Genomic DNA, 27,609 nt, shown 5'->3' with positions numbered 1-27,609 from the left:
ATACCATAATTCAAACTTTTCGACGGCTCCGAGCGAGAACCCCAAGTGACGGCAGGTGCAATTGAAAATTGACACCCGACACAATCTGATACCTACAACGATGTTCATTACTGTTAGGCTTCGGAACGTTTGATAGCTTCCCACCCAGCTATGTGCGGTATGATCAATGAACGCTTGAAGGAACTGTTCATCGGCCGGTGCATGGTCTCGAAGCCCATATTGCGGGAGGACAATCTCTTGGATAGGTAATTTGTTGAGGAAGGGGTGTCAATTGGTAGAGGTCACCATCCATACGAGCCTAGGGGGTTGACGATACATCACAGCTGTGGGCGAAGGATGAGGAGATACCGTCGTTTTAGACGCCCACCATGTATGTCGACGGGCCATACTACCACCTTCCGAATATCACCTGGCTGAACGAGCCAAAATACGAAGAACCAGCATTCGCGACTAACAATGGGGGTGATGAGCGTCAAAGAGTGTTCAACTCGTTTTTTGGCAATAATTGCTGTCATTCCCGGGTGGGAAGAGAAGATGAAGATAATGAATCAACCTACAGTCTAGATTGCGTATTTCCCACGCTGGCCGTCAAATTGATTGTTTTTCTTGTACCATTCTAACCACATTATTGTTTCGAATCGTTTTCAATTCCAGCGAGAAACAGAACCACATTCATCGCCACCATATCTGCATTGTCTTCATAATGTGATGGATCGGGGTTAATCCGCTGAAGGGCAGAGTCCAGATACTCTTGCGACCATTTCAAGTTAGAGGAAAATTCCATACACATTTCCTTCATGGCAAATCCATCCTGTTCAAAGTGTCCTTGAATTGTTAGAATCCGCCCTGGGTAGTAGAGTCCTTGTATAGGACAAATGTCGGTGTATCCTGTCCTCATCCATGGCGAAGGGAGATTTGCAGATAATGCTTCATTGATGCCATTCGTATCTCTCCCAGATCTAGAAATCACCCAATCCCCATGCATCATCTGTAACGTCACACCATATGGTAACGTAGAAAGAATTGGAAAGCATTTTGCAAATGCTGGATCTGTCTGGATTGTATATAACCCAGCCTCACGCCCCAATAGAGATTTTTCAACGATAACATCATTCGGTAATAAAGCCTGAGCAATGACTTGATGTCCAAAGCACGATCCAAGCATGCGAACACATGGATACTTGTCGAATATATGCCGAATGTACTTTTCCAGATCAACAATCCAGGGATATTTATCTGTTTCGTAGGCACCTGGCGGAGCACCAGTTATGAGAATAGCATCGATAGGGTCATCTTTGGTTGTTTCATTTGTGGTTGTTCGAAGGTGCTCGAGTGGAGGATATACGCCTGCCAGCAAGTCATATGCAGTGACATGCAGTTTAATGTCGTATTTTTCATATTCTTTTATGTGACTCAGTTGAGTCACTGCTTTCTGGAGGATTTTCTCGAATTGTGCACTGTATAATCCCCGCGCGGCGTATAATGCCGGAGCGGGGATATCCGCGTCGATGATGGCGAGATGGATCTTCTTTTGCATGTTTGCTCTGTTGTGCCTTGACCAATTCGAGAAGAGGGTGATTATTTCAAGGATGTTGATTTAAAGACTGCAACATGCTGATCCTGACAATCCAATCGCGGGGAATATAAAGGGTTCGGGATTTTCCGAGATTCTTCGGGTTTGTTTCCGATCGTCTGCAGCCATTTTCGGACATTTCCGGCGGGGTATTTTTAATATATGCAGGATTATTGGCAGATAGAGTATATTGACTTTATTTAGGACTGCGTATTGCCAGGGATCGATAGTTTTATTTATATCATGCATGTCCATTATCCTGGAAATATATATCTGATCACTTGACCCCTCGAAACCCCTAGCGTGCTGATATACACGGGATACCGCAATAACAATAAATCCAATATAATTCTATAAAAGCATCAAATGCAGGTCTAAACTATTTACAGGATAATTTACTCCGGGAAGGGGAATCCATATCCAACCAGGAAGGCAGGCTCATCGATGCTATGGTGTTGATAACTGCGACAGTTAGCGTTGATTCACAAACATAATGGACAATCTCACCTGAGGACGCCAACAGCACCAGGCTCAAGCATCATCGAAAGGGGGAAATCCATGGGATATCCCAGCCAGCGCTTGGTGAATGCACGGAGGGTATGGCCATGGGCAACGAGGACAACATCGCAGGGGTTCTCGCCGTGCATGTTGCCAGCGTGGATGGCGCGAATTTCCTGAATGAGACTGTCCAGACGGTCTGTGACTTGTTGAGGAGATCTATATTGTCAGTATTGTTTATATAAAAGGTGAAGCAATACTCACTCTCCCTCCTCACAGCCATCAGCCCAAATATCCCACTCCTTGTCGGCGTCAAGACCATGCTCCTTTCTCAACGCTCTGATCTCCTTGGTCAACAGTCCCTCATACAGACCATACCCCCATTCGGCAAGTCGCTCAGTGTCAGACACCTTGTTGGCATCCCTCAGCTTCTGCTTATCCGCATCGCTGAAGGAAATGTTAAATGTCTGCTGCGCTCTCTGCCGAGGACTGATGTAGACATGCGCCAACTTGGCGGGGTCAATCAATTTGCCATCACCGACAATGATCTTGCCAGACGCGAGGACCTGCTTCTCGCCGTGCTCCGTGAGTGGGATCTCGGAGACGCCCGTGTAGCGGCCGCTCTGGGACCACTCCGTCTGGCCTGTGTGTGTTAATTACGTATGCGGGGTGGTGGTGGATGGACGTACCGTGGCGGTAGAGGAAAACGCGGGGAGTACCGGCGTCCTTGTCGGGCATTTTGAATATTTTGATATTAATTGTTGTATGTTACTTGGTCGTTGAGATTGGAATAATGAGGGGTAATTAAGATTGTGGGAATAGGCCGAAAAGGTTTTTCGGTCCCGCGATTTGATTTGGTCGTTCTTCACCGGTGGACGAGATGGGAGTTATGAGGCACCATCATGATCAATTATTCTATATTCTATAACATCTAATATACAAGAATGAGTTCATTGAATTGCAGCACTTGGACGTCTTTGATATGTTCATTGTTGATAATTGACATTGTGATGCTTCGATCTAACCCGAATCGGCATTTTTGTTATCCACTCTTTGGAGAGCCAGACAATAATAGAGATTATTATAAAAGAACTACTATATACCATTGAGACGTTGTTAATCAGTGGAACTGCGTTGGTTTGCGTAGTGTAGGCACAGAAGAATGTACTTTCCCTTTTCGGTGTTCCTGCCTATGCCATGCAGGCATCACTGCGTCATCGCGGGAATTTGGCACCATGCTGTATTCTAGTCAAGCCGCCTCTGAATTAATAAACCAGAAATCAGAATAATCTAGCAGCATGACTGACGAAATCACCAACCTAGCCCACAAAGTCCGAGCAGAATGGACAACATGCCAAAACTACAACGACTTTGCCGCCATGATCGGGCCGGATACCGTGAGAACCGATGGTTTCATCTAGCTATTCAAGCCACCCACGACTGATTTCACTGCGTGGATCAAAGAAGAAGCAAAGACCTGGTTGGAGATGGTTCAATGCTGGTTGCATCGCTTGTACTACAAAGAAGTGAGCTGGTTCGAGTTTCCAATCTCGGATGACAGACTTGATGATCTGGTCATGGTCTATGGCTGCTGTGTGGAGTTGTCGCCGATTTTTAGCTCTCCCCAATGCCCTGCATATCATCGGATCATGCAGACACTGTTTCCAGTCGAAAGAAGGGATGTCTGTCTCGGATTGACACCAGAGGAAAAGCCGGAAGAAGTGATTTTCGCCGGTGCTGAAGCTGTAGGGAGGAATGGCTGGAGAGGATGTAACAATGTCGACGACTTTGGTACACTGGCAGACTTGCGAAAGTCGACTATACAGCAGCTTTCTTTGGACTATGTAGACGTCGATACGAATTTCATTTCTTGGATCACAGAAGCGGCAGATGAATATCTGGACCAGGTGCAGTGCTATCTGAAGAAGGGCTACTGGCAAGGCGTCGGTTGGATAGCGCTGCCACCGCAAAATGACCCAGAAGAAGACCATTTGATATATACATACTCGGAACTCGTGAAAGTCAGCCCGTTCTTCAAAAAGAGCAAACTGCCCGACTATCACCAGATACTCAAACGAGTGAGTCCTGGGGACGGGTCCTGGGGGTGCTCGACCTATCGTGAGCTGTACTTCTTCCGACAACCCAGAGAGGGGCAAGACATGACATTGCCTATATACAACGAGATTCTAAAAAGGTTCCACAAGTACCACCCCCGCGGTGACGGCCTTAGGCACGCTCCTGGGCCCTATATGGCTATCGTCGGCGGTAGGAGAAGCGGCAAGAGTTTCTATGTGCAGCAACTTGCTCGCCAAGGATACGCATACGTGGTGTATAGCTGTGTGGCACATCGAAACAGCAAAGCCTTCCCGACACGATCTAAAATGGCGAATGACCTGGGGAAACATCAGCACGAACGGCACTGGGAATGCTATATCGTCGCCGGTCTCGCCAACGTCCAGATTTGTAGGCGACTCGGCATTAGCCCACGAGTGTTCTTCGATCTACAAGTGAAGGAAGAGTTCCATGATTTTCAACGGAAACTATCCCAACAAATTTCGGATTTTTACTTTGCAGTGCGCAGCATGGAAAGATATGAGTGTCCCAAGCCAAAGATGGGTAGCGGAAAACAAGAGTACGAGTATTTCTACGAAGCGCTCGAGACCTGTATCCAGTCTTACAAAGTCGAGATGGAAAGAATGTTTGTGCAAATTCACGCAAAGCTAAAGATATACCAGGAATATCATAATTCGCTCGACCCCACTGCACCCGAGATAGCTCTCAAAGAGGGCCATCCGGCGGCGCTTTTCTGCATCGATGAAGCCTGTGATCTCGCGGTGGATATAGCCGACTGGAGGGAGAAGTTCCAGAGAATAGTCGGTGCGCTGTTCTCCCGTTCGCAGGATCGATGGGATGCCAATGATCGGTTCTTTACGTTGTTTCTGGATCGAGAAATGCGCCAGATGTACAGTGGTTACCGGATGTTGGAGCCGCTCAATATTGACACGATGGAGGTTGATGTCAAGGATATCAAATAGCTGCCAGGGTGGGGCTGTCCTATTGCGTTTTGCTATACCGACAATTACTGTGATTTGGATTTCTGTCGTTGCTATTTTATAAATTATGCACATCTTATACAACCAAAGACATCCATAGTGACTTCATAACTACCAAGATCACGGCTTGTATCTGAATTCCCTCTTAGAGCGAAAGAAATGGACAATGTTATCCACCTCTCCTACGAGTAGATCCACAGTTCATGAGCGTGTATCTTCCAGGATCCCAGGATAAGGAGCGGGAGTTCTTAAGATACTGCACGTCGGCAATGAGACTCGACTCTAATGACAAATTGAGCCATCAATGAAAGGAAGAACTGTAGTGCCCTATTAAGTCTCGTGCATGAATCTTTGCCACACGATCAATTCCAATGCCTGATGCAGACTCATCACAACATCCTACGGAAAACACTCGGAGAACGGGACAACCACATCAAACACAGCAGTCCCACTGCACTCTGCATAACTCGGAAGAAAGAAGACATCCGTATCCGCTTAGTAACTGGAACTAGGATGATTCACACTGAGGTGGGTATAGTGTCGTTTATTTCCCGATTTGGTTAGATGGGGTGTTTGGGATTTTCGCACAGATGGTGCGCACAATGTAAAATACGGACCATAAATATGGTTGAAGTATCTCCTATGAGTGTAGTATAATGTAGTCAAATACGACCGTTAATGTAGACTTTAGAATTATACACGTTGTGGTGGGATTGACGTATCTTCGCCTGTCACGACGATTGACAGAAAGCCTAAACTGCGATGAGATAGAACCTGATCTTCCGGAATCTCGGATCGAGTGACAAATTCTGACAAGCTGAGAACAGCACAGCCGATGGTGACAGCACAGATCGACAAGATGTTAGGGTGCTAAGAGAGCAACATAGACTAAACTACCTTGCCTACCAATCAAATGCAATCCATGACACAATGATTTTCATACCTGAAGACATGATGAGGATCTAGACGATCGCCGATCCACTTGGCGTCGATATGGCACTTTGTATCTCCCGATTTTGCTAGCCGCGATCAGTTTTGATAACCGGATTACCGAATGCCGTGTTGCCGGTAGGCAGTGAAGTCTCTATTGGATATATATACAGGGAAGTTATAGGATATGGGATTTACTCTGTTACTCACTGTCGCCGTAGTATTACTTGTAGTAGTCTTACTTATACTGTTTACTCAAGTATTTCCTGGTGATTCATAGTAGAGTGTCTGTCTGTGCCTGAGATTTAGTCATAATCAGATCGGGCTTTCAGGTCTACTGAATGCCCAGTCATGGCTTTTCCACATCTGGTAAGAACATAAGATCCTTCATGAACTGGCATCCACCCTTGGTGATAGTTTCTTGTATTGTCGATCAAGTGGGCCTTTTAATCGAGCATGATGAATGGCCTGAAGCTACAGGCCAAGACTACGAGCTTCCCGATCCATCCATACCGGACGAAGCTGATTGCAGTGGATCACGATAGTTTGATAGACAGTCGAAGGATGATTCTTCCCTTGATGTTCACAGGGATGTGATGCCAAGGCAAAGGTTCGAAGTGATTATCGCCGCAATAGCGACTACCGAGTATAGGCGACTGATCTTTATCGGATGCAGGATTGGGTCCCGGCGTCTTTCTATCCAGCCAAAATAGACGAACTGTGACATATCCTGACTGCAGCATACATATACGAGGGTGATCATTAATGCCCGGCTCAGTGACATTCAATAGTTCGCACTAAGATGCAGAAATTACACGATTGATATCGCCCGTCCCACTCTAGCTGTCGAGCTGAACACGGGAACCCGGCATGCCTAAACTGGGATGCTATCATTGCCTTCGTATGGCAACTACCCCTGTCTACTGCCACTCTAGACTAGAATAGCTGAGCTGGCGATATCAGCCAGAGCTGTCGAGGCCTGATCAGCTCGGACTTGATCGTGTAGTGTGATATGGATTCTCAGTTCACCTTATCTCGCGTGAATTTTCTGCTAGTGCTCCTTGCTGTCACTCATTTATATTGCCCTTCCCTCCTGGGATATCTTCATACTCAGCACCTTCTATCTATCTATCTTAATATTTAATTCTCACTTATCCCAATGAGCGAAACCACCATCGAGGCAGTCCACTCCAAGCGGCCTGCTTCCCTCAGAAAGGTCGTCACTCGTGTCTCCAGTTGGAGCCGATCCCGCAAAGGACGCCACTTCTCCCTCAAGAAGGGCTTTCGTCCTGTTGAAGTTTCCGAAGTCTCCCCTGCCGCTTCTATCCTCTCCGACGAGTCCATCCAAGAACCTACCGTTTTCTCCCCTGGCGATAGCCCTCAAGACACCCCCGACGATACCCCCGACCTGTCGCCACAGGAGGAACCCACCAGCTTCTTCAACATGGAAGGGAAGAGTGAACTGATCGGTGCCCCTGCGACGGATAGCCCGCAGACAATCATGGATCGGTTCAGGGATTGTGTGGCTCGATATCCTGATAACCTGGCCGTTGTGTGTACGCACCAGCCGGCAGGTCTGTATGGGTGTCAGAGTGTTGCATTGGAAGATGAGGTGTATAAGAATAGTCCGTATCTGAGGTGGACCTATCGTGACCTTGCACGAGGTGTGCAGCGTCTTGTTGCTGCTTTCGGTGGAAAGGAAATTACTCGTGGCACACCGCTGTATATGTTTTCCTCCAATCGTGTCGAGTACGTCATGACGACTCTCGCTGCTTATACCCTTGGCCTCGTGCATGTTCCTCTCAACCCAACCAGTTTGGAGAATGCTGCCGAGGTGAGGCATATGATCCGCACTGTCGTTGAGTTCCAAACGTCTTCATCTGCTGTCATTCTTGCCAACGATGTTGGCATTGCCAATGCGTTGGATGAGATCAAGCCTGATGACCTCACGTGTGCAAAGATAGTCATCGACGGCACCCTTGACGGATGGGACTCCTTCTCCACCCTGATGCAAGCCGACGATGCATCATATGAATTTGTCGAGAGTGGCGCCGAAAGGTCCGTCCTCTTCACGAGCGGCACTACCTCTCTCCCGAAAGGATGTCTCATCAAAGTGCCTGCCTGGGTTGACACATTGAACTCCTCATTGAGTCTGGGGACTCTCCAACCAAGTGATCTCGTGGCCGTCGCAGTCCCCAATAACCATGCCTTTGGATGGATCTGCTTGATGATCCCTCTGCTCCGTGGAACTGCCGTCGCCTTTGCTGGTCCCAAGTTCGCACCCGGTGCTACTCTCGATGCCATCCAGCAGGAGAAATGTACTCATCTCACCATGGTCCCAACTATGCTGCATAGCATCGTGCAGGTCAAGTCGGAATATAAACAACGCACTGACAGTCTCCGGGGCTTTCTCTTCGGCGGCATGACCATGTCCCCTGCTTTCTTGAAGATGTGCCAGTATGATCTCGGTGTTCCGACTATCGAGAACCTCTTCGGAATGACAGAAGGTGTCTTCTCTTGTACTGGTATCGTATCTGATATGCAAGGCATAGTCAATGAGATGGATGTCTCCATCGGCCATCCTATCCATGGCTCTCATGTCCGTATCTGCGCACCGGGTGAACGAACCCCCTTGCCCAAGGGTGAGCTCGGACAACTTCACTTTTCTAGCTCTACCATGATCGATGGATACATGGGGAAAGACAGTGATGATTTCTACGAAGCTGACGGAAAGCCGTGGTTTATCACCGGTGACCAGGCATTCGTCGACACCAGCAACCGTCTCTATATCACAGGGCGATACAAGGATCTCGTCGTCCGTGGTGGAGAGAATTTGTCTGCAGCGAAGGTCGAAGCTACTCTTGGTGATGTTCCTGAATTGAGGTCATTGGAACCGCAGATTGTGGCTGGTAAAGATCCGATTGCTGGGGAAGTGCCAGTCCTCATCGTCAACGAGGATGTGGATCAGAGTGTCGTCAAGCAGATCAAGGACACTATTCGCGAGAGATTGGGTGTTATTTATGTTCCGAATGAGGTTATTTCTTTGCAGGCTTTGCAGTTGCAGGACTATCCTCGCACGACGTCAGGAAAGATCCAAAAGTCCCAGGTTGCGGGTGTGGTTCACAAGTATCGCGATGCAAAGTCAAAGGCAATGAGTGAAGATAGCTTGGGAGACGATCTCAAAAGCAAGGTTATTCGAGAATGGTCTCGTGTTCTTGGTCTCGAAGTCAACCAGATCGACATCAACATTTCCATCTCCAAACTGGCCGACAGCATCCTCCTGTTGAGTGCCCGTGACAGAATCAGAAAGGAAACTGGTCGCAGTGTTCCTCTGTCTGAATGGACTGCGGTCGACAGCATCGCAGAGCAGATCCAGCTGCTTGAAAATGTTTCCTCGAGCCAGAATACTCTGATGGCACAGCCTAAACGTGCTGGTCCGCCGTCTGTAGATGATATTGTTCATCTTGGTGGTGATTCGGAAGAATTTGATGCGACGAAGGCTGCTGTTGAATCTGCCATCAATAGCTATGGACTGTCATGGGAAGATGTTGACGATGTGATGCCAACGACCGACTACACTGCTGCCCTGTGCAAGTCGAGATGTATGGATATGTGCCGGATTGGATCGTCGACGATTGTCAAGGATGTCGATGGAACTGTAAGTAACTTATACCTCTCCCTATATGGATGAAACTAACTATGATAGAAACTGCGCAACGCCCTCGAAGCAGCCCTGGCCATCAATCCCATCTTGACCTCTTTCTTTGTCGGCGATGAAGACCGTCTCGGACCGGATGTGTCTCTGCATGTCACCATTGGCCAGACCAAGTCCTTCTTGGATAGATGCATCTCAGACTACGGCGTCATCAACACGATGGATGAAGTGAAGAGCATGGTGTTGAACTATCCCTTCCGTGACCATGCTCTCCTTCCTGGCCCTCTCTTCCGCGCCATGATTGCTTTTGTCCCCGAGATCAACTCTCACGTTCTCATCACCTACAGTAAGTTATCTGATACCTTTTGTATACTCCATCTAATAATAATCAGTCTCCCACACCGTCATCGACAAAACCTATCACGGCCTCTTCATGGAAGACATCGACCGCGCCCTCACCAACCAGCCTCTTCGCCCTCACGTCCCCTTCAAGCACTGGGCTGACTCCTATCACACCCTGCGCACTTCTCCGATGGCCAACACCGCCGTGCGCTTCCACGCCAACTATCTCAAAGACATCCACGACCACAAACACGCTCTGTGGCCTCATCCCACCAAGACCATCACCGTCTCTCCAGACCGCAAAGACATCGACGGCCACTTCACCTCCTTCCCTGCCCCTTCCTTCCTCCGTCTCCGCGATAAACACCCCGGCATCACACCCCCCATCATCATGAAGTCCGCCCTCGCCCTGCTCGCCATCTACCACACAAACCACACCCACGCCCTCTTCGGCAACTTCGAGGCAGCCCGCAAACAATATCCCTTCGTCCCAGACTCGTACAACTTCTCCGATGCAGCAGACGTAGGCGGGCCCACCTTCACCGGCGTCCTCAACCTCGTCGACTACCAGCCCGAAGAAACAGTCCTCGCCTACCTCCAGCGCATGCAGCACTACCAGGCAAAACTCACCCAACACGCCAGCGTCCCTTGGAACGAAGTCTTCCGCAAGCTGGGCGGCTCCGCATCTGAAGTCCTCTCCGCCGTAACCAGCTCGCTCAACTTCAACTGGATGCCCGGTCTGGGCGCGATGATCCGTGGCGGAAACCCGTACGAGAAACTGGAGCTCGCGCAGGTCAGCGCCCGGACCAATGTGGGTATGGTGGTGAATTCTGGGGCGATTGGAGATGACGGCAGCCAGATTGTGATTCTGATCCAGGGGGCTGTGTCGAATCGGTCGACGCAGTGGGTGACGAGGGTTGCGGAGCATCTGAAGAAGATTGCCCTGTGGATGGCGGATGAGCAGTCGTATGATAGGCCAGTGGGGGATTTTATCGAGTGTTTGGATTATTTTTGTTCTCTTCTTTAGTAGTTCCTATTTTAGGTGTATATAATTTCTAATATTGATATCCTCATTTGTACGGTTCATGTTGACATCATGTAATTCCATCACTTTTCGACCTCAACTTCAACTCAACTTCATCAACTACAACCAAAATGCACCATCTCCCCATCGAACTACAGCTTCACATCCTCACTTCCCTTCCCCTCCCCTCCTACGTCGGCCTCTCCCTCGTAAACCACCACTTCCACACCCTCATCATCACAGAACCCAACCCACCAACTAATCCATCCCCCGTCCAGATTCTCCAAATACCTCGCATGCACACACTGCCTCCGCCTCCGCCCTGCCACCAAGTTCCCCGACACCCAAACAAAGGGATCCCAACGTCCGGGTGATCCAAAAAGCAACCACCGCTTCTGCCTCGACTACGCCATCGCAGAGCGCGTGTATAAGCCCGCCCAACGAATTCCCATCACAAGACACATCCACCATCTCTGCCACTCGTCTGGAAGGCGAGGGCTGGTATTGTCGGCAGTGTGGTCGGTGGCAGAGTTGTCTGGAGGATGTGCTAAGGGAGTTGAAGTATTTTGGCTATATGAATACGGGTGAGGTTTTGTATTATCGGGGATGCCCGGATTGTGGTGGTGATGGGGGGATGGTGCATTTGGGGAGGTTGAAGGGGGCTACAAAGGCTTATATCGTCGGGCCTTGATCAGGGGATTTTCTGAGCTTGATTTAGTAGAGTGTGTTTGTGGATATAATGCAGATTGCATTCCACTGATTAGGCAGTGTGGGATATCGCAAGGCATCAGCCCCTTGGTATGCACAACAGGCAGCATGCTCTAAACCTCAGGCATCAACCATCTCAACGGTAGATTTATATATCTCTGAAGAATCGCCGTGATAAATATGTTATAAGCAAATCACCAGAGACAACATTATTACTAGGCATTAAGTCTCGAACATGTTCTCCAAACTCAAAATGTACACTTCAAGCCTCCGCACCTCCAAGAACAAACACATACAATCCGTGCTGTCTGAACTATTGCCTCTTATTTTCTACAACCCTTCCCGCAATACTTGATTGTTCTTTATTGGAGGCACGAATCATGACTTTTACGACTGTAACGAATCCCCCGGCTTTGGCAGAATAATTGCACTTTTTCACATCCATCAGCCTCCACTGGTGTAGCATCAGCAAGACGAGAATGACAATTCTGTACTTTTACGAGTCAGTATGTATGCCATGCATGGGTATCCTCTTCGCTTTCGCTAATAGTAAAAAGGATTTATCACTACCGATGGGATTATCAAGAAACCTATCCACATAGCAATGGAAAGAGCAACCACGTCTGCAGGCCATCCTTTACCCATTCGTTAATATCCGATTGTGTATATAATTTTCAATACTGATATCCTCATTCCGCCTTATGCGCTTTCATAAATCAACTAGACACCAGCGTCATCCCCGACAGAGCACAGCAAATCACCCACAAGCCGCAAAACACCCACATAAGCCTCACGGGTCTGATACTTGGTCCTTTCATCCGTCGTCTCCTATTATGGCAACGGAAGTAACAACCGCATCTGATGGCCATTTGGACACATGATGGACACCAAGTCATTGGATAGGATTGAGACGTCACACCTGTCACACTGCAAGACCATCACTTGATTGCCAGATGGCCAGGCCCCCATCATCTCCGTCTTCATTCTTGGGCCATTTTAGTGAAATTGAGTTTGTCGTGCATCCTCGCAATCCGTATAATTTTGCCACTTTCAATCAAGCCACTCAGAACCCTGCTGGCAATGCTATTTCCAGATATTGTATGTTGATATTTGACATCACAACCTCAACATGTCTCAATAACGGCAAGACACAATCAATGATGGTATCAGATTGAAACGGCAGCTATTCTTAGTCGACAGGTGGCTGTGAAATGTGGCCACAAGGCCAGAGATCTGCAACAGCAACGATCGGCGCTTTTTCCAAGGATTCCAACGGCCCAACTCCACATTGTTTCTCCGTCTAAATATAATGCGAATCAAAGCCAATCAGGGGTGCCCATCGGGTGACAGATCAGTGCCGTGTCTCGGATAAATGGAGCCTGGTTCCATTGGATTCGAGTGTTCTTAATGAATCATTGTGTATTCAACAGCTGTAGCGTGATAGATGGTTATGTTCTATTGTAGCTATTCGTGTATGAATGATCTATCATAATGTTTTTGATGTCTAATACATATCATGGCAGAGTTAAAGTAATAAGCATTGGGGGTGATGTGGGCCGGGGCACTAACTGTTTCTGGGTGTTTCTCCAGAGTGGGTCAGACCCTGAAGATTATTGATTCTCCTGATTCTTCTTATTCTCTATTGATATTCATTATTTGATTATGATATCAGTCAGTCATTATAAAAGACCCATTCCCACCCTCCCATCACTTCATCATCCACAACCATCTTCAACACCAACTACTCATTCCAACTCTATCTCTTTCCAACTCTGTCATCATGCAGCTCAAGAACTTCGTCCTCGCCGCCTCGGCCGCTGCCACTGCTGCTGCTCTCCCCTCTGCCTCCAGCAGCTCGGCCATTCCCTCCTCCGCCGTCCCCTCCACTGCTCCTTCCGCCTCTGCCTCTGCTGCTCCCCTCGGCCAGAAGCCCTTCAACGTCCTCTCCATCCACTCCGGTGATGCCGTCCAGTACGCCGCCTGGAACGCCGCCAAGGGCAGCCTCTTTGCCGGCCTGAAGTCGCAGAACGCCAGCTGCGCTCGTCCCCAGGAGCAGTCGGCCACTTTCTACATCCAGGACGGTGCTCTCTTCCTCTACAAGACCGACTTCCCCACCCAGGAGTTCTACGTTGACCGTTCCGGCATGGGTAAGCATCCACCTACTTCATTTTATCAAGAGAATCAGAGTCTAATTCAATCTGTATAGGCCAGGGCAAGATCGGCTACACCACCGGCGCCCAGCCCACCCCCAGGAACTCCGAGCGCCAGGGATGGGCTATCGACGCCAACAACCATCTCCAGTTCGCTGGAAAGAACCTCATCGCCTGCCCCAACAGCATCGACGGTGCCTACAGCATCTGGGCCAGCGCTGGCACCAACACTCCTGGCTACAACAAGGGCTGTGTGGGCATTGCTGCCCGTGTTGAACAGGCTAAGAACCCCAACGCTTGCCAGTACACTCAGTAAGCTATGTCTTTATAAGAGAGACTTGGGGAATAGTATATAGTCGGGAATGATGGATGTTCACATACTCATCTTTCTCTCCATCTCCATGTCCATAGAAATCTGTGATACCATTGAAGATATTTGACCTCAGATTCACCCATATAAATGATATTCTACAGTTGTCTATTCACAGAAAAATAAAACGGATTTACGCGTAAAGTAGCCAAATATTATCAGCTCGAAATCAACAACAGCAGTCTCCCATAAACAACATCCCCCATCATTATCCATCTTACCCTGATTGAGTGTTCAATTTTTCAACTCTGGAGCACAGTCACAGTTAGTATATAAACCAATATAACCACTGATAGTATTAATGAAGTAGTCAACATCCCGTTCCTTATTATACCCAAAGTAGGACTTCCACCCGACAGTACCTTCATGTCTTATAGCATAAAAGTGTTGTTGTATCTTCCAGTGTTTATAAATAACAATCCAAGGACGGCTTCGGTTGTTCAGGCGGTACAAACTGCCTTAAACATGGGAAATGCCGATAATAAGGTTATCCAGCCCCATCTTAGATCGGTCTGGGCCAATCGGAATGCTGCGTTCCATCTTTGTTTATTTGTTCCCCACAACCTTCTCTCACAATGTCTAATCCCTCATCTGAGTCAGATAGACTCAACTACCCTGTGCCATGGGCAATCTAGGTAAAATAATCGGATACAGTGTACAATAGTGGTTCTATCATCTCAGCTAATGGATAAAGTCCCTGTACACGAAGATGGGGTAGTAAAATGGATCAACAAAAACATTGCACACCAACCATTCTACTAGCACGACATTGCTAGGTGTGAAGATATGACCAGTTATACTTGCATAATTAGTCTACAGATATCACCAAATCAAACACAAACGGAATCTTGTTCCAGGCCATGGATGCTGCCACATATCATCGTTAGACGGAACGGATCGGTCCAGATCGTCGATTTATCCCAATTGGATCTCTGAATCAAGATGGTTGCAATTCCACTCATCAGTGGGGTGGTCAACTGCTGTGTAACAATGTTCTCCATCGGATGCATCTCACTGAGTCGACACTATCGATCATCACATGCACTTCCATAGTCGGCGATGATCGTCAACTGCCCATCCTTGCTTCAACTTCTCATCATTCTTATACCGACAATCCATCCATCTCATTTATCTAAACATGGGCGATATCCAAAACCAGGCCAAACAGCTCACCAGGGAAATCCCCGCAGTACCCGCACCATGGTTAGGCACGAAAGGCGAGGCTTTCTTTTCCGTCGCTTTGATGTCAGCTTCAAAGGGCCTGTCGCCAGGGACGTATGGCCGTTTAGAGGCGAATTCGAGTGTCGCGGACCCTGAGATTAGTGGGGAGTTTGCTGGCGGTTTTGGGCTGTGCATGTTTGTGCGATATACACAGTCGCCTGTTGGTGAGTATTATATAAAACAAGGCAGATTGCAACTGACAGAATAGGACCATACGACGAGGTTCTCTGGGCTCCTGGATATTTCAAAGTCCCTGCGACTGGCAAAAAGCGAGAGAGGATAACCAACATCTATGTTTCCTCGGTGGACTCGGTTTACAACGGGCGCAGAAACTGGAATATTCCAAAGCAGGTGTGACTCAACTATATTCACTTCTCATACACTGGCTAATTGGTATCCAGCTCGCCAGCTTCAAATTCCACCCATCAGACACCAAATTCCCCCCATACAAACGCATCGAGGTCTCTCTCCCTGATAACACAGATAATCCTTTCATCTCTCTCGACCTAAAGCCAATGTCTTTGCTATCTCGCCCATTTCTGCCACTATCCACTTCATATATTCCCCTCTGCCTCGACATTGTCATCCCCCCCCTCCCGGAAAGCGAGAATTGGAGGGAAGATGGCCGGGTGGGTTCGCATGATGGTGAATGGAAGACAACCCGTGTTGGGATGTCTGGTTGGGGAGGGATGATGAAGGCCGGTGGACGTCTCGGAAATGGATCTGACTTTCCGGAGCTGAAGAGGGATGGGATGTGGTTCTGGGTTAGGGATTTAGATATGTCGTTTGAGACGGTGGAACATGAAAAGAAGGATTGATTGTCCCAATGCCTTGGGTAGTTGTTCATAAAGTAGGGAGCATTGACACGATGCTCTCGGGCAGAATATCCAGCATATCGTCATACATGGTCGAACGGATGTCCCTGGCAATCTCCGATTGAGTTGCTCGTGATGGTCTATATTCGTTAGTCCAGTTCATCAATATGATATTAGAGACATACGGATAAATCCTGCCATACGCAAAGAAACGCCCAGCATTGGCAGCCTCCATTTTCACCAACGCATTGCAATACTCATAAGCTCCATCCACTGGCGTTCGACTAAACAGTCCTTCAAACCAGTATGCAATTCCCTGCTGGTTGAAATCTCGAAAAAGTGTCGTTTGACACCATCCGGGAGAGACGCTGGATACCAGCACTTTGTCTGAGTCGACTCGCTGGGCTAGTTCCTGGGCCCAGAGCACGACTAGTAGCTTTGTGATGTAGTATCGCTCCTGGCACATGTATTTCTCTGGTGTATTGAGGTTTTCTAGTAGATCAGGAAGGTTGCTTTCCTTGGGGTTTGCCCAGGCATGAGCTTCTGATGACACGAGCAAGAGACGTCCTGGCTGTGGAGCCCGTGATAGCAGAGGAAGTAACAGAAGGGAGAGAACATAGCTGCTGAGGAAGTTGACCTGGATAGACTCCTCCCATCCATTCTCCAGACTGTTATATTCAGTTCGATATACCCCAGCATTCAATATCGCCATGTCCAAGTGTGACCGTTTCCCTATTTCAGCACTGAACATGCGCAGTGATTCAAACGATTCGCAATCAACGATCATCGACTCAAGCGTGGTCTTTCCGTCTGACTGCATTCCTGCTTCTTGGATTTTATCCAGCATCTCTTGTGCTCGGGGTGCATTTCTCGCTGTGAGAATCAAGCGGCAACCTACTCGGGCGAGGATCCTGGCGCATTCTAAACCAATTCCACCACTTGCGCCGGTGATGAGAATGGATTTGCCTTGGAGTTGTGCCAAGTCAATATCGTCCGATGTGAGCCCTTTTGATGTAAGGATGCGGTACGTAAAAGGAATCGGGCCATCTGGATCGAGACTGAGGGTGGAGCGATTGAAGAGGCTGAACTGCAGCATGTGAAACGGTGATGGGGTCATCTTGGTTAGTTCTTAGTATTGAGTAGCTGCCTGTGTAGATGGTGTAGATTAGATGAATACTCGGACAGATGGGTTCATGCTTGAAAGGTATTATGTAACTCTATCTCAAGATTACTTTTTTCAACCCACTATCTATGATGGGCTGAGACAAGCTAGACACTAAAGAAAGTGGGTATCTCCAAAGTCTCGTATTTTGCTGTTCAACCCTTCTCCTTGCATATGAAGCTATTCAAGTGGATCGGAGACTAAGCCCCATCGACAATGATTCTGCAAATAAAGTTGCGTATATTAAAGCCACGGGCACACCGCATGTTGACAGCCTGGATTAAACGAACCCTTTGGATCAAACTAGTGAACACTCTATAGTGGGTACAGTGGCGATTGGGCCGGCTGAATAGCCTCAGAGTGGATCTAGACGATCGAGGATCTGCAAGATGGCGAATATTTGGCATTTACGCAGTTCACCGCTACATTTCATTTCCCCAGCTGAACTTGGCAGTGGTTATAATCCGTAATTCATATTTTGCATTTGCCAATGCGATGACTGCCATCTTTGACACTCGATCATGGCAGTGAAACGAGAGATAATGGCCCAAATGGCCTCGGCAGATTTACATCTGACGAATTGGGGCACCAATTTGTACGTAACGGAGCCTGTTTGACACTGATTCCGACTGACTGTCGCAGTTACTGGGCCGCAACGGGCATTTTCAATGTCGCTGCTATCGCCTTCTTCGCTGCAGGACTGGCAAGTCGCAAGCATCTCGTCCGAGTGCTCTACTTTCTCTCTGCACTATCGTGCTACATAGCATGCCTGGCATACTTTGCCATGGGCGCCAATATGGGCTGGACCGCAGTCCAAGTCGAGTTTCCGCGCGATCATCGTCTTGAGGCTCCTCCAACCCGGCAGGTGTTTTGGGTGCGGTATATTTTCTGGTGATTCTATCATCCATACTTATTATGCGCAACACATACTGATTTAGTGCTAGGGCTGTGGTGACTCCGCTGTCAACCGTCATGCTATCCATGCTCACCGACCTGTCGCCCCAGTTGATCACCATGGAAGTGGTCATGTCTCTTCTTGTCATCATCACTGGCCTCGTTAGCGCTCTCATCCCAACCTCGTTCAAGTGGGCATATTTGTAGGTCCACCCATTGTTATCCACTCCACTTCATTTCATTCGCACACCAGCTGACTGTTCGTCTCCAGCGGTTATGGCGCCGTTCCCTGGGCGGGGGTCACGTATTTGGTTATGCGGACTGGATACCAGCACATTTCCGGCAAACACCCCACCCGCCGAGGACGATACCTGGTCTGTGCCGTTTTCTGTATGAGTCTGTTTCTGATGTATGGCGTCGTATGGGGACTCAGCGAGGGGGGCAATGTGGTTAGTGTCGACGTAGAGGGGCTGCTGTATGGGCTTGCGGATCTATTCGGAATTGGGTTTAATGGGCTTGTGGTCTGGGCTGCATCTGTGTAGATGGATATCAAGATAGATTTTTTCATCGTTGCAGCCGAGCTGAATTTGACTTCCGTATATGCTTCCCAATCTGGGGCATCTGTGGGACAGCACTGCCGCTAAGTTGCAGATCTGCAGACTAGGAGAGCGGATCAATCGACGGTGAGGGACAGGTCGTGGCATTTGGATGTGTGCATAACCTGCTAGCTCGTGAGTATTAGATATAAGTATGCGTTGCAGGCAAGAATACTCAATTAACAGTATTATTTTACCATGGCACCTACAGCTATCGTTGTTGGTATGTCTGACCATAAATAAAAAGTACATTAAACTAAGGTATCAGGCGCTGGAACCGGTGGCATTGCCACTGCTGCTCGTCTGGCAAAACAGGGCTTCCAAGTCACTGTCGTTGAGAAGAACGGATTCATCGGGGGGCGATGCTCTCTCATCAGGGACAATGGCTATGTGAGTTTGTTGCGGTTTATAGAAACACCGTCACTAACAATACCAGCGATTCGACCAAGGCCCATCACTTTTACTCATGCCAGAGATCTTCCACGAAGCCTTTACAGATCTAGGGACATCTTTAGAAGCAGAAGGTGTTGAGCTGTTGAAATCAGAGCCTAATTACCGAATTTGGTTTGCGGACAATGACAAACTCGATCTTTCCACCGATATTGCCAGACTAAAACCTCAAATTGAACGCTATGAGGGAAGGGATGGATTCAATCAGTTCCTTGCATTCATGCAGGAGTCAAGACGGCATTACGAGCTGTCCTTGATCCACGTTCTGCGACGCAATTTCCCCAGTCTCTTCAGTATGCTGCGGCTCGGCTTTATGCAGTCTGTCTTCACGATGCATCCGTTCGAGAGCATCTACACTCGCGCCAGTCGGTATTTCCATTCGGAAAAGATACGCAGAGTCTTCACTTTTGCCAGTATGTATCTGGGAATGAATCCGTATGAAGCGCCAGGGACCTATTCGCTGCTTCAATATACGGAATTCGCGGATGGCATTTGGTATCCAACAGGCGGCTTTCAAAAGGTATGTTTACCATCTGAATAGAGTCATGGCTGACAGGAACAGGTATTGGAATGCCTGGCCAATGTTGGACAACGCTTCGGAGTCCACTACCGTCTCAATTCGCCTGTCTCGTCCATCATTCTGTCAGAGGATAATCGCACAGCCACCGGTGTTATCTTGTCATCCGGCGAGAGGCTTCATGCAGACGTAGTCATCGTCAACGCCGATCTGGTCTACGCATACAATAACCTCCTTCCCTCGTCTAAAGAGGCACGTCGTCTGCAGGCCCGCCCTGCATCCTGCAGTAGCGTCTCGTTTTTCTGGTCTTTCGATCGGGTGATTCCGGAATTACAACCGCACAATATCTTCCTCGCGGATGAATACCAGGAAAGTTTTGATTCCATTTTCAAAGACCATCAACTGCCAGATGAACCGTCGTTTTATGTCAACGTGCCTAGTCGGATTGATCCCACTGCTGCGCCAGAAGGGAAAGATGCCGTTGTCGTCTTAGTTCCTACGGGCCATATAACCAACGACTCAAATTCGGACGACTATGAAATCCTTGTCGCCAAAGCAAGAGAAACAGCCTTCAACATTATAGAAACACGAACTGGAGCCAGTGGACTACGCGAGAGTCTGGTACACGAATACGTCGAGACACCGTTCAGCTGGAAAGACAAATTCAATCTCGACCGGGGTGCTATTTTAGGTCTATCGCATTCATTCTTCAATGTGCTAAGCTTTCGACCGAAAAGCAAACATCCGAATATTGATGGGCTGTACTTTGTAGGAGCGAGTACGCATCCTGGTACCGGCGTCCCGGTGTGTCTTGCCGGTGGGAAGTTGGTGAGTGAGCAGGTAATTGCAGACTGGATGAGAAGGGATACAAAAGGGGCTTCTATATGGACGATATTATCTTTATTGGTCGCAGTTGCATCGTTGGTTCCATTGTGGGCTTTTCTGTCTGTTGGTTCTTTGACTGATTCTATTTGACATATACCATCTTCTATTATGCTATAAAGTATGTTACCATGTTATGTTCAATGAAGGTTATGACCCTTACTGCGACCACGGTAGACTTAAGTTAAGACAACGCAATCCTAATAATATTCTGCAGGATATAGCTTCTCTACGCAGACACTGCTCTATACGCAACCCTCAATCTCCTCCACAGCGACACCTTTGGCTTCTCAGTTCCCACTGTCGCACCTGTCTCACGCAGCATCTTGCCAATCTCCATATATCCTTCCACAGTCACTCGAATTGGTCCTTGAACCTCGCGGGGTAGCTCCCTAATAACCATTTCCGTTGAATCGTGGCATTCATCTGCCTTATCCAGCAACCTCATCTTCAGAGAATGTAGTCTTGGATCAGTAGGATGAGCAATAACATGCGAAGGCGTCATTCCTGCCTCTTTCAGCCAGGTTGTGGGTATGTATACTCGGTTGATCTCTGCATCACGAGCAACATCACGCACGATATTCACGTATTGCAATGCCTGTCCCATTTTAGTTGCTGCTCTTATAATCCTGTCTTTGTCGGCTTCATCCTGAAGCGAGGTGTGTATGTTGCTGAGGATCAACTGGACCATGGATTCTGCAACTGTTCCTGCGACGTGGAAGGCATATTTCTCTAGATCTTCTTCAGTTGATATGGGGAATTCGTCTCTTTCGGCATCGAAGTTGAGATCGGTTTCGAATCCTTCCAAGAGGCCTTGCAATGGCTCGATGGATAGTCTGTTTATAGGAAGATGCTGAATGGCAGCCACGAGCGAAGGCTCTGTATGTTTTTCTTTCGAGATATCACCACAGAACCTTTTCTTCAACAAGACATTGCATTCCCGAATGGTGCGGTTTGCCGTCTCCCGATTCGGTGCTTCATCCACCAGATCGTCCATCACGCGGCAGAATGAATACCTATTCTGGTCAATATAAAGTATCAATAGCAGTGCAGCCAGGCTACACTTACAAGAAGATCAAATCAATCCGAAGCTGTCCCTGGAACATGGCACTGCCCATGTACATACTCTGACTCTTCTGTGCGAGTCGCTGTACAGCATCACTCAGTCCATCAACGAAATCCTCATCGACCTTTGCGCTTCTCTCTCGGATATACAATGCTATCAGCTCACCAAATGAGGGGAAAGATGCCAATTCCGAAATAGCCACTTTATACGTAGCCAGCGCAACTGCGTTATCGATGGCCATCTGTCCCAGGATGATCATTACGTTGGTGACTAGGAAGAAGAGTGCCTCTCTGCTCTCATTAGCGGTATTTATTAGAGAAGGTGAAACATACTCTATATCCAATCGCCCCCACAGCTGAATGTTTAACTTTGTGTCATCTTCAATAACCCAAGTTCCATTGCCTAATGCGATGGTATCCACGGCCCACAGATAGAAGGTTGGTAGGAAGATACAGACCAGAATCTCTCTTCGTGGAAGCTGAAGCATGAATCGGTAGGCGATGACCCTGTATACATTAGCAGTATCCAACTATGATGCCACACACATACCATTGAAGCAGCATAAACGGACATACCCAGGCCAGAATGAGACCTATGTATGTATATTTCTCCCCATAGTATATACCAGCTATCCCCAAGCAGGAACCCGTAAGTATTGTCAAAGTGCCTATATTCCGCTTTGTATTCAAACACTTTGGCACACCGAGATACATGGGCAGGACGAGTCGCTTCGTCAACATGATATATAGCAGACTCGTGTTATACGTCTGGATGATGAAGAAAAAGACCTCTTCTAGTGGAATAGACCATAGTGTTGGTCCGATGACTGCATCGGGTGGGTATGTCCAGATGCTATTCACGATAAGATACGAGTCCCAGGGTATAGTTGAGACGACGGCGATCTCGGAATGTCAGCATGTTTCACAACAGTCGCAAGGGAGCATACCGTTACAAGAGTCCATATTCTGTATCGGTCTATCTTTGTGAAAAAAGGCCAGTAGGCACTGGTCATCACCACGGAGAGTGGGATGTTGTATTTGGCGTGGCTGGGGAGTTAGCATCGAGTATGATTTATTATATGCGAACTTACACCAGCAGATAGTCAAGGCCCATTTTCAGTTTGAATCAAGCAGTATTAATGCACTGCTGTTATGTCCGGATGATCGAAAGAAATAAATAGCAGGATGGCAGGTCGATCGGCTCGTGTTATTGCCACGGACACGGTGTAACCAGCGATCGGCGTATCTCAACCTTGTCTCGCGTCGATCCTCAAACGAGATAATGGTGGAGACTATTTATGAGAAAGATTGGATCTCTTCATGCATGACTGCCTTCTTTCAATAGTCGGTGGATCACGATGCAGGCAAGTGGATAGCAGCCACAGGAGTACACACTAATAAATTATTTGTCCACAATCCATTCCGCTTTCATTGTATTGCATTAATCCAATATGCTACCCATGAAGATAAACGCATCGTCCAGCTCCCCTTGTCTACCAACATAATGCCAACAACACATCCGTAAGGAACCCATCCAAATAAGGGACGAAAACTGAAGATATCAGCTTCCAAACAGGCAACTTTGTCCCCGTCCGCAAACAGCACTCTCTCACACCATGTGAATACCACGGCTCTATTCCCCAGGAACTCCTCGGGGGCCAATACATCCGCAACGGCAGCAACCCCCTCATGGACCAAGATGCCAACCGCGCAGAACACTGGTTCGACGGCGATGGGATGCTCAGCGGTGTCTTTTTTCGACGGGGTAAAGCCGGAGTATCGCCAGAGTATGTGAATCAATATGTCATCACGGATGTGCTTCGAGAAGCATCTGCCAAGAGAGGTCGTCTGGGGGCTCCCATTCTGCCTAGTATTGCGACGCTGGTTGATCCTGCGTCGAGTGTGTTGAGGATTATGTATGCGGTGCTCAGAACAGTGGTGCTTGTTCTGTGGTCGTTTTTGTCAATGCCAATTAGAAAGATCAGTGTTGCTAATACGCATATTGTGCACCATGATGGACGGGTGTTGGCGACGTGCGAGAGTGGGCCGCCGATGAGGATGTTTCTGCCTCAGCTTCGTACAGTGGGATGGTTTGATGGATGGCAATCGGAGGGTGAGGGAGATAAAAAGACATTTCAAGATGGGTATGGAGGATCCGGGCTATCTGGATTTTTGAAAGAGTGGACAACTGGCCATGTGAGTATAGCTTCATTTACAGAGAGAGATACTGACATACCAGCCTCGCGTCGATCTGCAAACCGGGGAACTCATTCTCTTCCATTCAACCTTTATCAAGCCATTTGTGCAATACTCCATCATACCCGGTGGAAACTCAATAAAGAAAATGCTCAATATCCCTGTCCCAGGGATGACATCGCCAAAAATGATGCATGACTTTGGTGTCTCAAAACAACACACCATCATCTTCGACATCCCCCTCTCCCTGGACCCATTTAACATAGCATACAACAAGCCCGTCGTCGAATACAACCGACATGGTAAGACTCGCTTCGGCGTCTTCCCTCGGTACTCTCCTGAACAAATACACTGGTTTGAAACAGAAGCATGCGTTATCTTCCATGGCGTTAATTCCTGGGACGAATCATCGCCCATCAAGGAGTGTAGCACCGTGAACACCCTCGTCTGTCGGATGAAGAGCGCCGGCTTGATCTTCCAAGCAGGCAATATCAAACCACCACTTAATGACGATGACACTGGCGAATGTCGACTATATTACTACCAGTTCGATATGAATCGGCACATCATATCGCAGCAATGGGCACTAGCAGCTATCCCTTTCGAATTTCCGCACGTCCCCAATCACCTTTCTATGAGTGAAGCGCGTTACGTATACGGCTGTTCTACGGCGTCTGGGACGTTCGGCCAGGCACTCGGGGCAGGGGTGAAAATCGACTGTCTGGTCAAGGTTGACGTGGCGCAGTTACTCTCTCAAGCCGCTGATACTCCTCCTTTGCCGGTTACAGGATGCGTGGATACGCGATCCATGGCGGAGATATTGGATTCTACGAACCCTACTGATCCGATTCGGGTCTTCAGAATGCCGCATGGGTGGTACGCGCAGGAGTGTTCGTTTGTGCCTCGTCGTGCTGCGGCGTCAGAAGATGATGGCTTCTTGTTAACGTTTGTGTTTGATGAGGCGCAGCTTGATGCTGATGAGTGTGCGCCGGCTGATGCTCGGAGTGAGCTGTGGGTAATCGATGCGAGAGAGATGAAGGATGTCGTGGCGAGGATTGTCCTTCCCCAGCGAGTACCGTATGGTATGCATGGGAATTGGTTTTCAGAGGATGAGATCATCAAGCAGAGACCTGTTGAGAGGTTTCGGTCTATTTAAGCACTTACGGTTGAATGGGGTGTGCAATGAATTCATGTGCGTGTTCATTATCCAATGTTGATATATTGCTTATAGATTAAAAAGACCACTCCGCTGCTTGCCCCGCGGATACACAATCAACGCGGCGATGAATAGACCAACTGTGATACCAATCGATGTCTGAATCATGGTGTACCCCAGACCAGTCAGAGAGTTCTGTACAGACGTGGTCGAAGTGTCATCATTGACAGTGTTGTTTCTGACTGCCTCCGCATACGACAATCCAGACATGATGGAGCCACTCGAAGCCAGTCCCGACGAAACCAAAGTGAACATACCCGGGATGATCGCAGCAGCTGCGTGACCATGCCATAGTCGACTGTACAAATTGGCAAAGAGGCCGATGGTGAAGGCGCCGACAGTGTTTGCAACCGGCGAAGTCGACCCGAGTTTCTTGGTGCTAAAGTAATTGGTCACGTAGCCTGCCGTGCCCATGGTCACCATCATGGGAATTTGTTTCCATTTGGCTTGGTTGATGACGGCAGCGAAGAAGCAGTAAACTGCCACGAAGATAAAATGCTGGATGTATTCGTTGCCGTAGACTTTCAGACTGTCTTGGGAGCATTTCGATTCCTTGGTGGCACCGCGGTCGAGGAGACCGTAGATGACCGTACCCACTGTGACACCGTATCCCAGGAACAGTGAGTAGATGATGGTGTAGACCAGTCGAATCGAACCCGCGATTATCTGATGAGACTGTAGCTCCAAACTGCTGCAAAGAACGGAGAACCCGGGAAGGATCAGAGCAATGGACGATTGGGCCATGGCTGGGAAACAGAAAACAGTCTCTCCATTCACCCGGATGCTTCCGAAGCCACGAGCCAGGAAGGAGTTGAGCATGGCGATACTGACTTCCAAGACGTTGGAATAGAGAGCCGACCTGGGCGCCACTACATGCTGCATAACTCCGAGAATGCAGCCGAGAATAAAAATGATTGGCATATCAATTGGCCGGGCATCAAACGCCCACGGACCGACAGCCACACTTGCCAGTCCGGAGAGAAGTACCAGCAGCCACTTCTGTTTGTACCGGCGATCCCGTTTCAGAAGCGCGTCCAGGTCCTGGATGGATTGCTCTACATCGACAAGATCATGCACCACGTTCTTGTAAATATTATGTGTTTCTGCCAGACGGCCTAGGTCCAGCCCTTGGATCGTCCGGATTAATTTCACCTCCGCCGTGTGTGTCAATGGATCGTCAAAGGACATGATCATGCAGCCGGGGAGATAGAGGAATTGCCCATTGACTTCAAGCACATTGGCAGTCATCTGCATGTACTCTTCTAGTCGGTGGGTCGGGGCACCGTATGCCATCAATGCTCGACACAGTCGCATGATATATTGCTGACGAGTCAGAATCGCGGCAATATGGACGGTCAGCTGCACCTTTGTTGATTTCCGTTTGTGCTTTTTCTTCTTCTCGCTCAGTGGCGGCTTTGGCGGTTCACTCACTGGCCCAGCAGGCATCCCGATCCGACTCATATTCATCGATGCTTGCAGCAAGGATGATGTGGTTGTATGTTCTGGTTTATTAGCATACCATTTGGTTTTTGGTTTCTTCTTCGGTGCAGGTGTATCGGTGTCAGAGGCTGTTGTGGAGATACTGCTCTTGCTGGAATGTGCTGGATGGGCGGCATAGTTCTTCAGCAGCTGCGATAAAACACCCCCTGGCGGCGGCTTATTACTCGTCTCCTCTGCATGCCCATTTGTCCCATTTTCATTCTCGCACAACGACAAATTGTGGGTAGTCTCTCGTCTCCGAAGATTCCCTTCCCCCAACCCCATATGCTGAACCAACCGTTCGGCCTCCGTGCTGACAGCGACTTGAAATTGTGTTTGATTCCTTTCCCGCAGCGTTTCCTCGTCCACCACCATATTGGCCATCTGGATATCCTCAGTGGCACCGTACAATTCCGGATGCATGGCGGAATCCAGCGCCTCTGCTCCCTCCGGCGTGCGATCGAACTGTTCGTGCACACGCGCCGCCGCGCGTCGAACACTCTGGCCCGCGTTTCTCCATCCCTCGCCCAGGCTCATCGAAGCCGTACTCCCTCTATCCTGCACGGGAACCTCGGTTGTCGGCAATCCCCCATTTTCGCCAGAAGCGTCTTCTGGCATGGTGCACCCAGCGACTGTGTACTGCCGTCAAGAGGGTGCTATCCTAGCAACCGAATGTCAAAAAGGCGAAGGGTCGAAGGTTTGGCGATTCATGGATGAACCTGCGAATGAACCATTGATGATCAGCGACAGGAACGGAACCGTGCGGGAATAAAAACTCAGTACCTTGAAGTCAACCGAGATGGCTAGACTGGA

The 27,609-nt window shown here is 48.6% G+C and overlaps 12 protein-coding genes across 12 annotated transcripts; 7 read left to right on the top strand and 5 right to left on the bottom strand.

Moving 5' to 3' along the window:
- Positions 1–568: 568 nt before the first annotated feature.
- On the bottom strand, positions 569–1,588 carry ASPWEDRAFT_45242 (uncharacterized protein; the record flags this gene model as incomplete). Its single annotated transcript, XM_040836477.1, has 1 exon — positions 569–1,588. A coding segment is annotated over exon 1 (643 nt), but the record flags the coding sequence as incomplete, so codon positions are not given.
- A 159-nt stretch (positions 1,589–1,747) lies between these two features.
- ASPWEDRAFT_45241 (histidine phosphatase family protein) lies at positions 1,748–2,889 on the bottom strand. Its single transcript, XM_040836476.1, has 4 exons — positions 2,761–2,889; positions 2,336–2,714; positions 2,081–2,290; positions 1,748–2,035 (listed from the first exon to the last, which is right to left on the bottom strand). Exons 1-4 carry the CDS (start codon positions 2,807–2,809, stop codon positions 1,969–1,971), a joined length of 705 nt encoding a protein of 234 aa, XP_040684962.1. The 5' UTR covers positions 2,810–2,889; the 3' UTR covers positions 1,748–1,968.
- Positions 2,890–3,369: 480 nt separating this feature from the next.
- Positions 3,370–5,106, top strand: ASPWEDRAFT_176371 (uncharacterized protein; the record flags this gene model as incomplete). Its single annotated transcript, XM_040831496.1, has 2 exons — positions 3,370–3,481; positions 3,536–5,106. The coding sequence occupies 2 exons, from the start codon at positions 3,370–3,372 to the stop codon at positions 5,104–5,106; spliced, it is 1,683 nt and encodes a 560-aa protein (XP_040684961.1).
- A 2,392-nt stretch (positions 5,107–7,498) lies between these two features.
- Positions 7,499–11,078, top strand: ASPWEDRAFT_747106 (uncharacterized protein; the record flags this gene model as incomplete). Its single annotated transcript, XM_040839504.1, has 4 exons — positions 7,499–8,017; positions 8,099–9,712; positions 9,761–10,055; positions 10,102–11,078. The coding sequence occupies 4 exons, from the start codon at positions 7,499–7,501 to the stop codon at positions 11,076–11,078; spliced, it is 3,405 nt and encodes a 1,134-aa protein (XP_040684960.1).
- A 2,405-nt stretch (positions 11,079–13,483) lies between these two features.
- On the top strand, positions 13,484–14,441 carry ASPWEDRAFT_45238 (uncharacterized protein). The gene is made up of 2 exons (XM_040836475.1): positions 13,484–13,930; positions 13,990–14,441. Exons 1-2 carry the CDS (start codon positions 13,564–13,566, stop codon positions 14,247–14,249), a joined length of 627 nt encoding a protein of 208 aa, XP_040684959.1. The 5' UTR covers positions 13,484–13,563; the 3' UTR covers positions 14,250–14,441.
- Positions 14,442–15,441: 1,000 nt separating this feature from the next.
- On the top strand, positions 15,442–16,342 carry ASPWEDRAFT_176368 (uncharacterized protein; the record flags this gene model as incomplete). The annotated part of the gene is made up of 3 exons (XM_040831495.1): positions 15,442–15,688; positions 15,733–15,875; positions 15,926–16,342. The coding sequence occupies 3 exons, from the start codon at positions 15,442–15,444 to the stop codon at positions 16,340–16,342; spliced, it is 807 nt and encodes a 268-aa protein (XP_040684958.1).
- A 25-nt stretch (positions 16,343–16,367) lies between these two features.
- On the bottom strand, positions 16,368–17,456 carry ASPWEDRAFT_176367 (uncharacterized protein; the record flags this gene model as incomplete). The annotated part of the gene is made up of 2 exons (XM_040831494.1): positions 16,368–16,479; positions 16,525–17,456. 2 exons carry the CDS (start codon positions 17,454–17,456, stop codon positions 16,368–16,370), a joined length of 1,044 nt encoding a protein of 347 aa, XP_040684957.1.
- Positions 17,457–18,001: 545 nt separating this feature from the next.
- ASPWEDRAFT_45235 (uncharacterized protein) lies at positions 18,002–19,223 on the top strand. The gene is made up of 4 exons (XM_040836474.1): positions 18,002–18,096; positions 18,144–18,392; positions 18,446–18,598; positions 18,667–19,223. Exons 1-4 carry the CDS (start codon positions 18,044–18,046, stop codon positions 18,935–18,937), a joined length of 726 nt encoding a protein of 241 aa, XP_040684956.1. The 5' UTR covers positions 18,002–18,043; the 3' UTR covers positions 18,938–19,223.
- On the top strand, positions 19,190–20,933 carry ASPWEDRAFT_176365 (phytoene desaturase family protein; the record flags this gene model as incomplete). The annotated part of the gene is made up of 4 exons (XM_040831493.1): positions 19,190–19,214; positions 19,260–19,381; positions 19,428–19,961; positions 20,004–20,933. The coding sequence occupies 4 exons, from the start codon at positions 19,190–19,192 to the stop codon at positions 20,931–20,933; spliced, it is 1,611 nt and encodes a 536-aa protein (XP_040684955.1).
- Positions 20,934–21,004: 71 nt separating this feature from the next.
- Positions 21,005–23,208, bottom strand: ASPWEDRAFT_689586 (uncharacterized protein). Its single transcript, XM_040838998.1, has 5 exons — positions 22,997–23,208; positions 22,853–22,952; positions 22,456–22,808; positions 21,909–22,412; positions 21,005–21,856 (listed from the first exon to the last, which is right to left on the bottom strand). Exons 1-5 carry the CDS (start codon positions 23,017–23,019, stop codon positions 21,070–21,072), a joined length of 1,767 nt encoding a protein of 588 aa, XP_040684954.1. The 5' UTR covers positions 23,020–23,208; the 3' UTR covers positions 21,005–21,069.
- A 201-nt stretch (positions 23,209–23,409) lies between these two features.
- Positions 23,410–25,257, top strand: ASPWEDRAFT_31934 (carotenoid oxygenase family protein; the record flags this gene model as incomplete). Its single annotated transcript, XM_040833596.1, has 3 exons — positions 23,410–23,426; positions 23,471–24,101; positions 24,145–25,257. The coding sequence occupies 3 exons, from the start codon at positions 23,410–23,412 to the stop codon at positions 25,255–25,257; spliced, it is 1,761 nt and encodes a 586-aa protein (XP_040684953.1).
- Positions 25,258–25,326: 69 nt separating this feature from the next.
- ASPWEDRAFT_118499 (threonine/serine exporter family protein) lies at positions 25,327–27,333 on the bottom strand (the record flags this gene model as incomplete). The annotated part of the gene is made up of 3 exons (XM_040828830.1): positions 25,327–26,743; positions 26,837–26,980; positions 27,029–27,333. The coding sequence occupies 3 exons, from the start codon at positions 27,331–27,333 to the stop codon at positions 25,327–25,329; spliced, it is 1,866 nt and encodes a 621-aa protein (XP_040684952.1).
- Positions 27,334–27,609: the final 276 nt, after the last annotated feature.

This window comes from Aspergillus wentii (assembly GCF_001890725.1).
Source record: "Aspergillus wentii DTO 134E9 unplaced genomic scaffold ASPWEscaffold_8, whole genome shotgun sequence".
NCBI lineage: Eukaryota > Fungi > Ascomycota > Eurotiomycetes > Eurotiales > Aspergillaceae > Aspergillus > Aspergillus wentii.
This window is presented reverse-complemented; position numbering and strand designations above follow the sequence as displayed.

Coding starts and splice junctions, on each gene's coding strand:
- ASPWEDRAFT_45238 (XM_040836475.1), top strand. CDS start 13,564: ATGCAGCTCAAGAACTTCGTCCTCGCCGCCTCGGCCGCTGCCACTGCT. Junction 13,931..13,989: donor CGTTGACCGTTCCGGCATGG/GTAAGCATCCAC, acceptor CAATCTGTATAG/GCCAGGGCAAGATCGGCTAC.
- ASPWEDRAFT_45235 (XM_040836474.1), top strand. CDS start 18,044: ATGGCCCAAATGGCCTCGGCAGATTTACATCTGACGAATTGGGGCACC. Junction 18,097..18,143: donor ACGAATTGGGGCACCAATTT/GTACGTAACGGA, acceptor TGACTGTCGCAG/TTACTGGGCCGCAACGGGCA. Junction 18,599..18,666: donor TCGTTCAAGTGGGCATATTT/GTAGGTCCACCC, acceptor GTTCGTCTCCAG/CGGTTATGGCGCCGTTCCCT.
- ASPWEDRAFT_45241 (XM_040836476.1), bottom strand. CDS start 2,809: ATGCCCGACAAGGACGCCGGTACTCCCCGCGTTTTCCTCTACCGCCAC. Junction 2,715..2,760: donor CGTTTTCCTCTACCGCCACG/GTACGTCCATCC, acceptor TAACACACACAG/GCCAGACGGAGTGGTCCCAG. Junction 2,291..2,335: donor GATGGCTGTGAGGAGGGAGA/GTGAGTATTGCT, acceptor CTGACAATATAG/ATCTCCTCAACAAGTCACAG.
- ASPWEDRAFT_689586 (XM_040838998.1), bottom strand. CDS start 23,019: ATGGGCCTTGACTATCTGCTGGT. Junction 22,809..22,852: donor GAATATGGACTCTTGTAACG/GTATGCTCCCTT, acceptor TGACATTCCGAG/ATCGCCGTCGTCTCAACTAT. Junction 22,413..22,455: donor CCGTTTATGCTGCTTCAATG/GTATGTGTGTGG, acceptor TAATGTATACAG/GGTCATCGCCTACCGATTCA.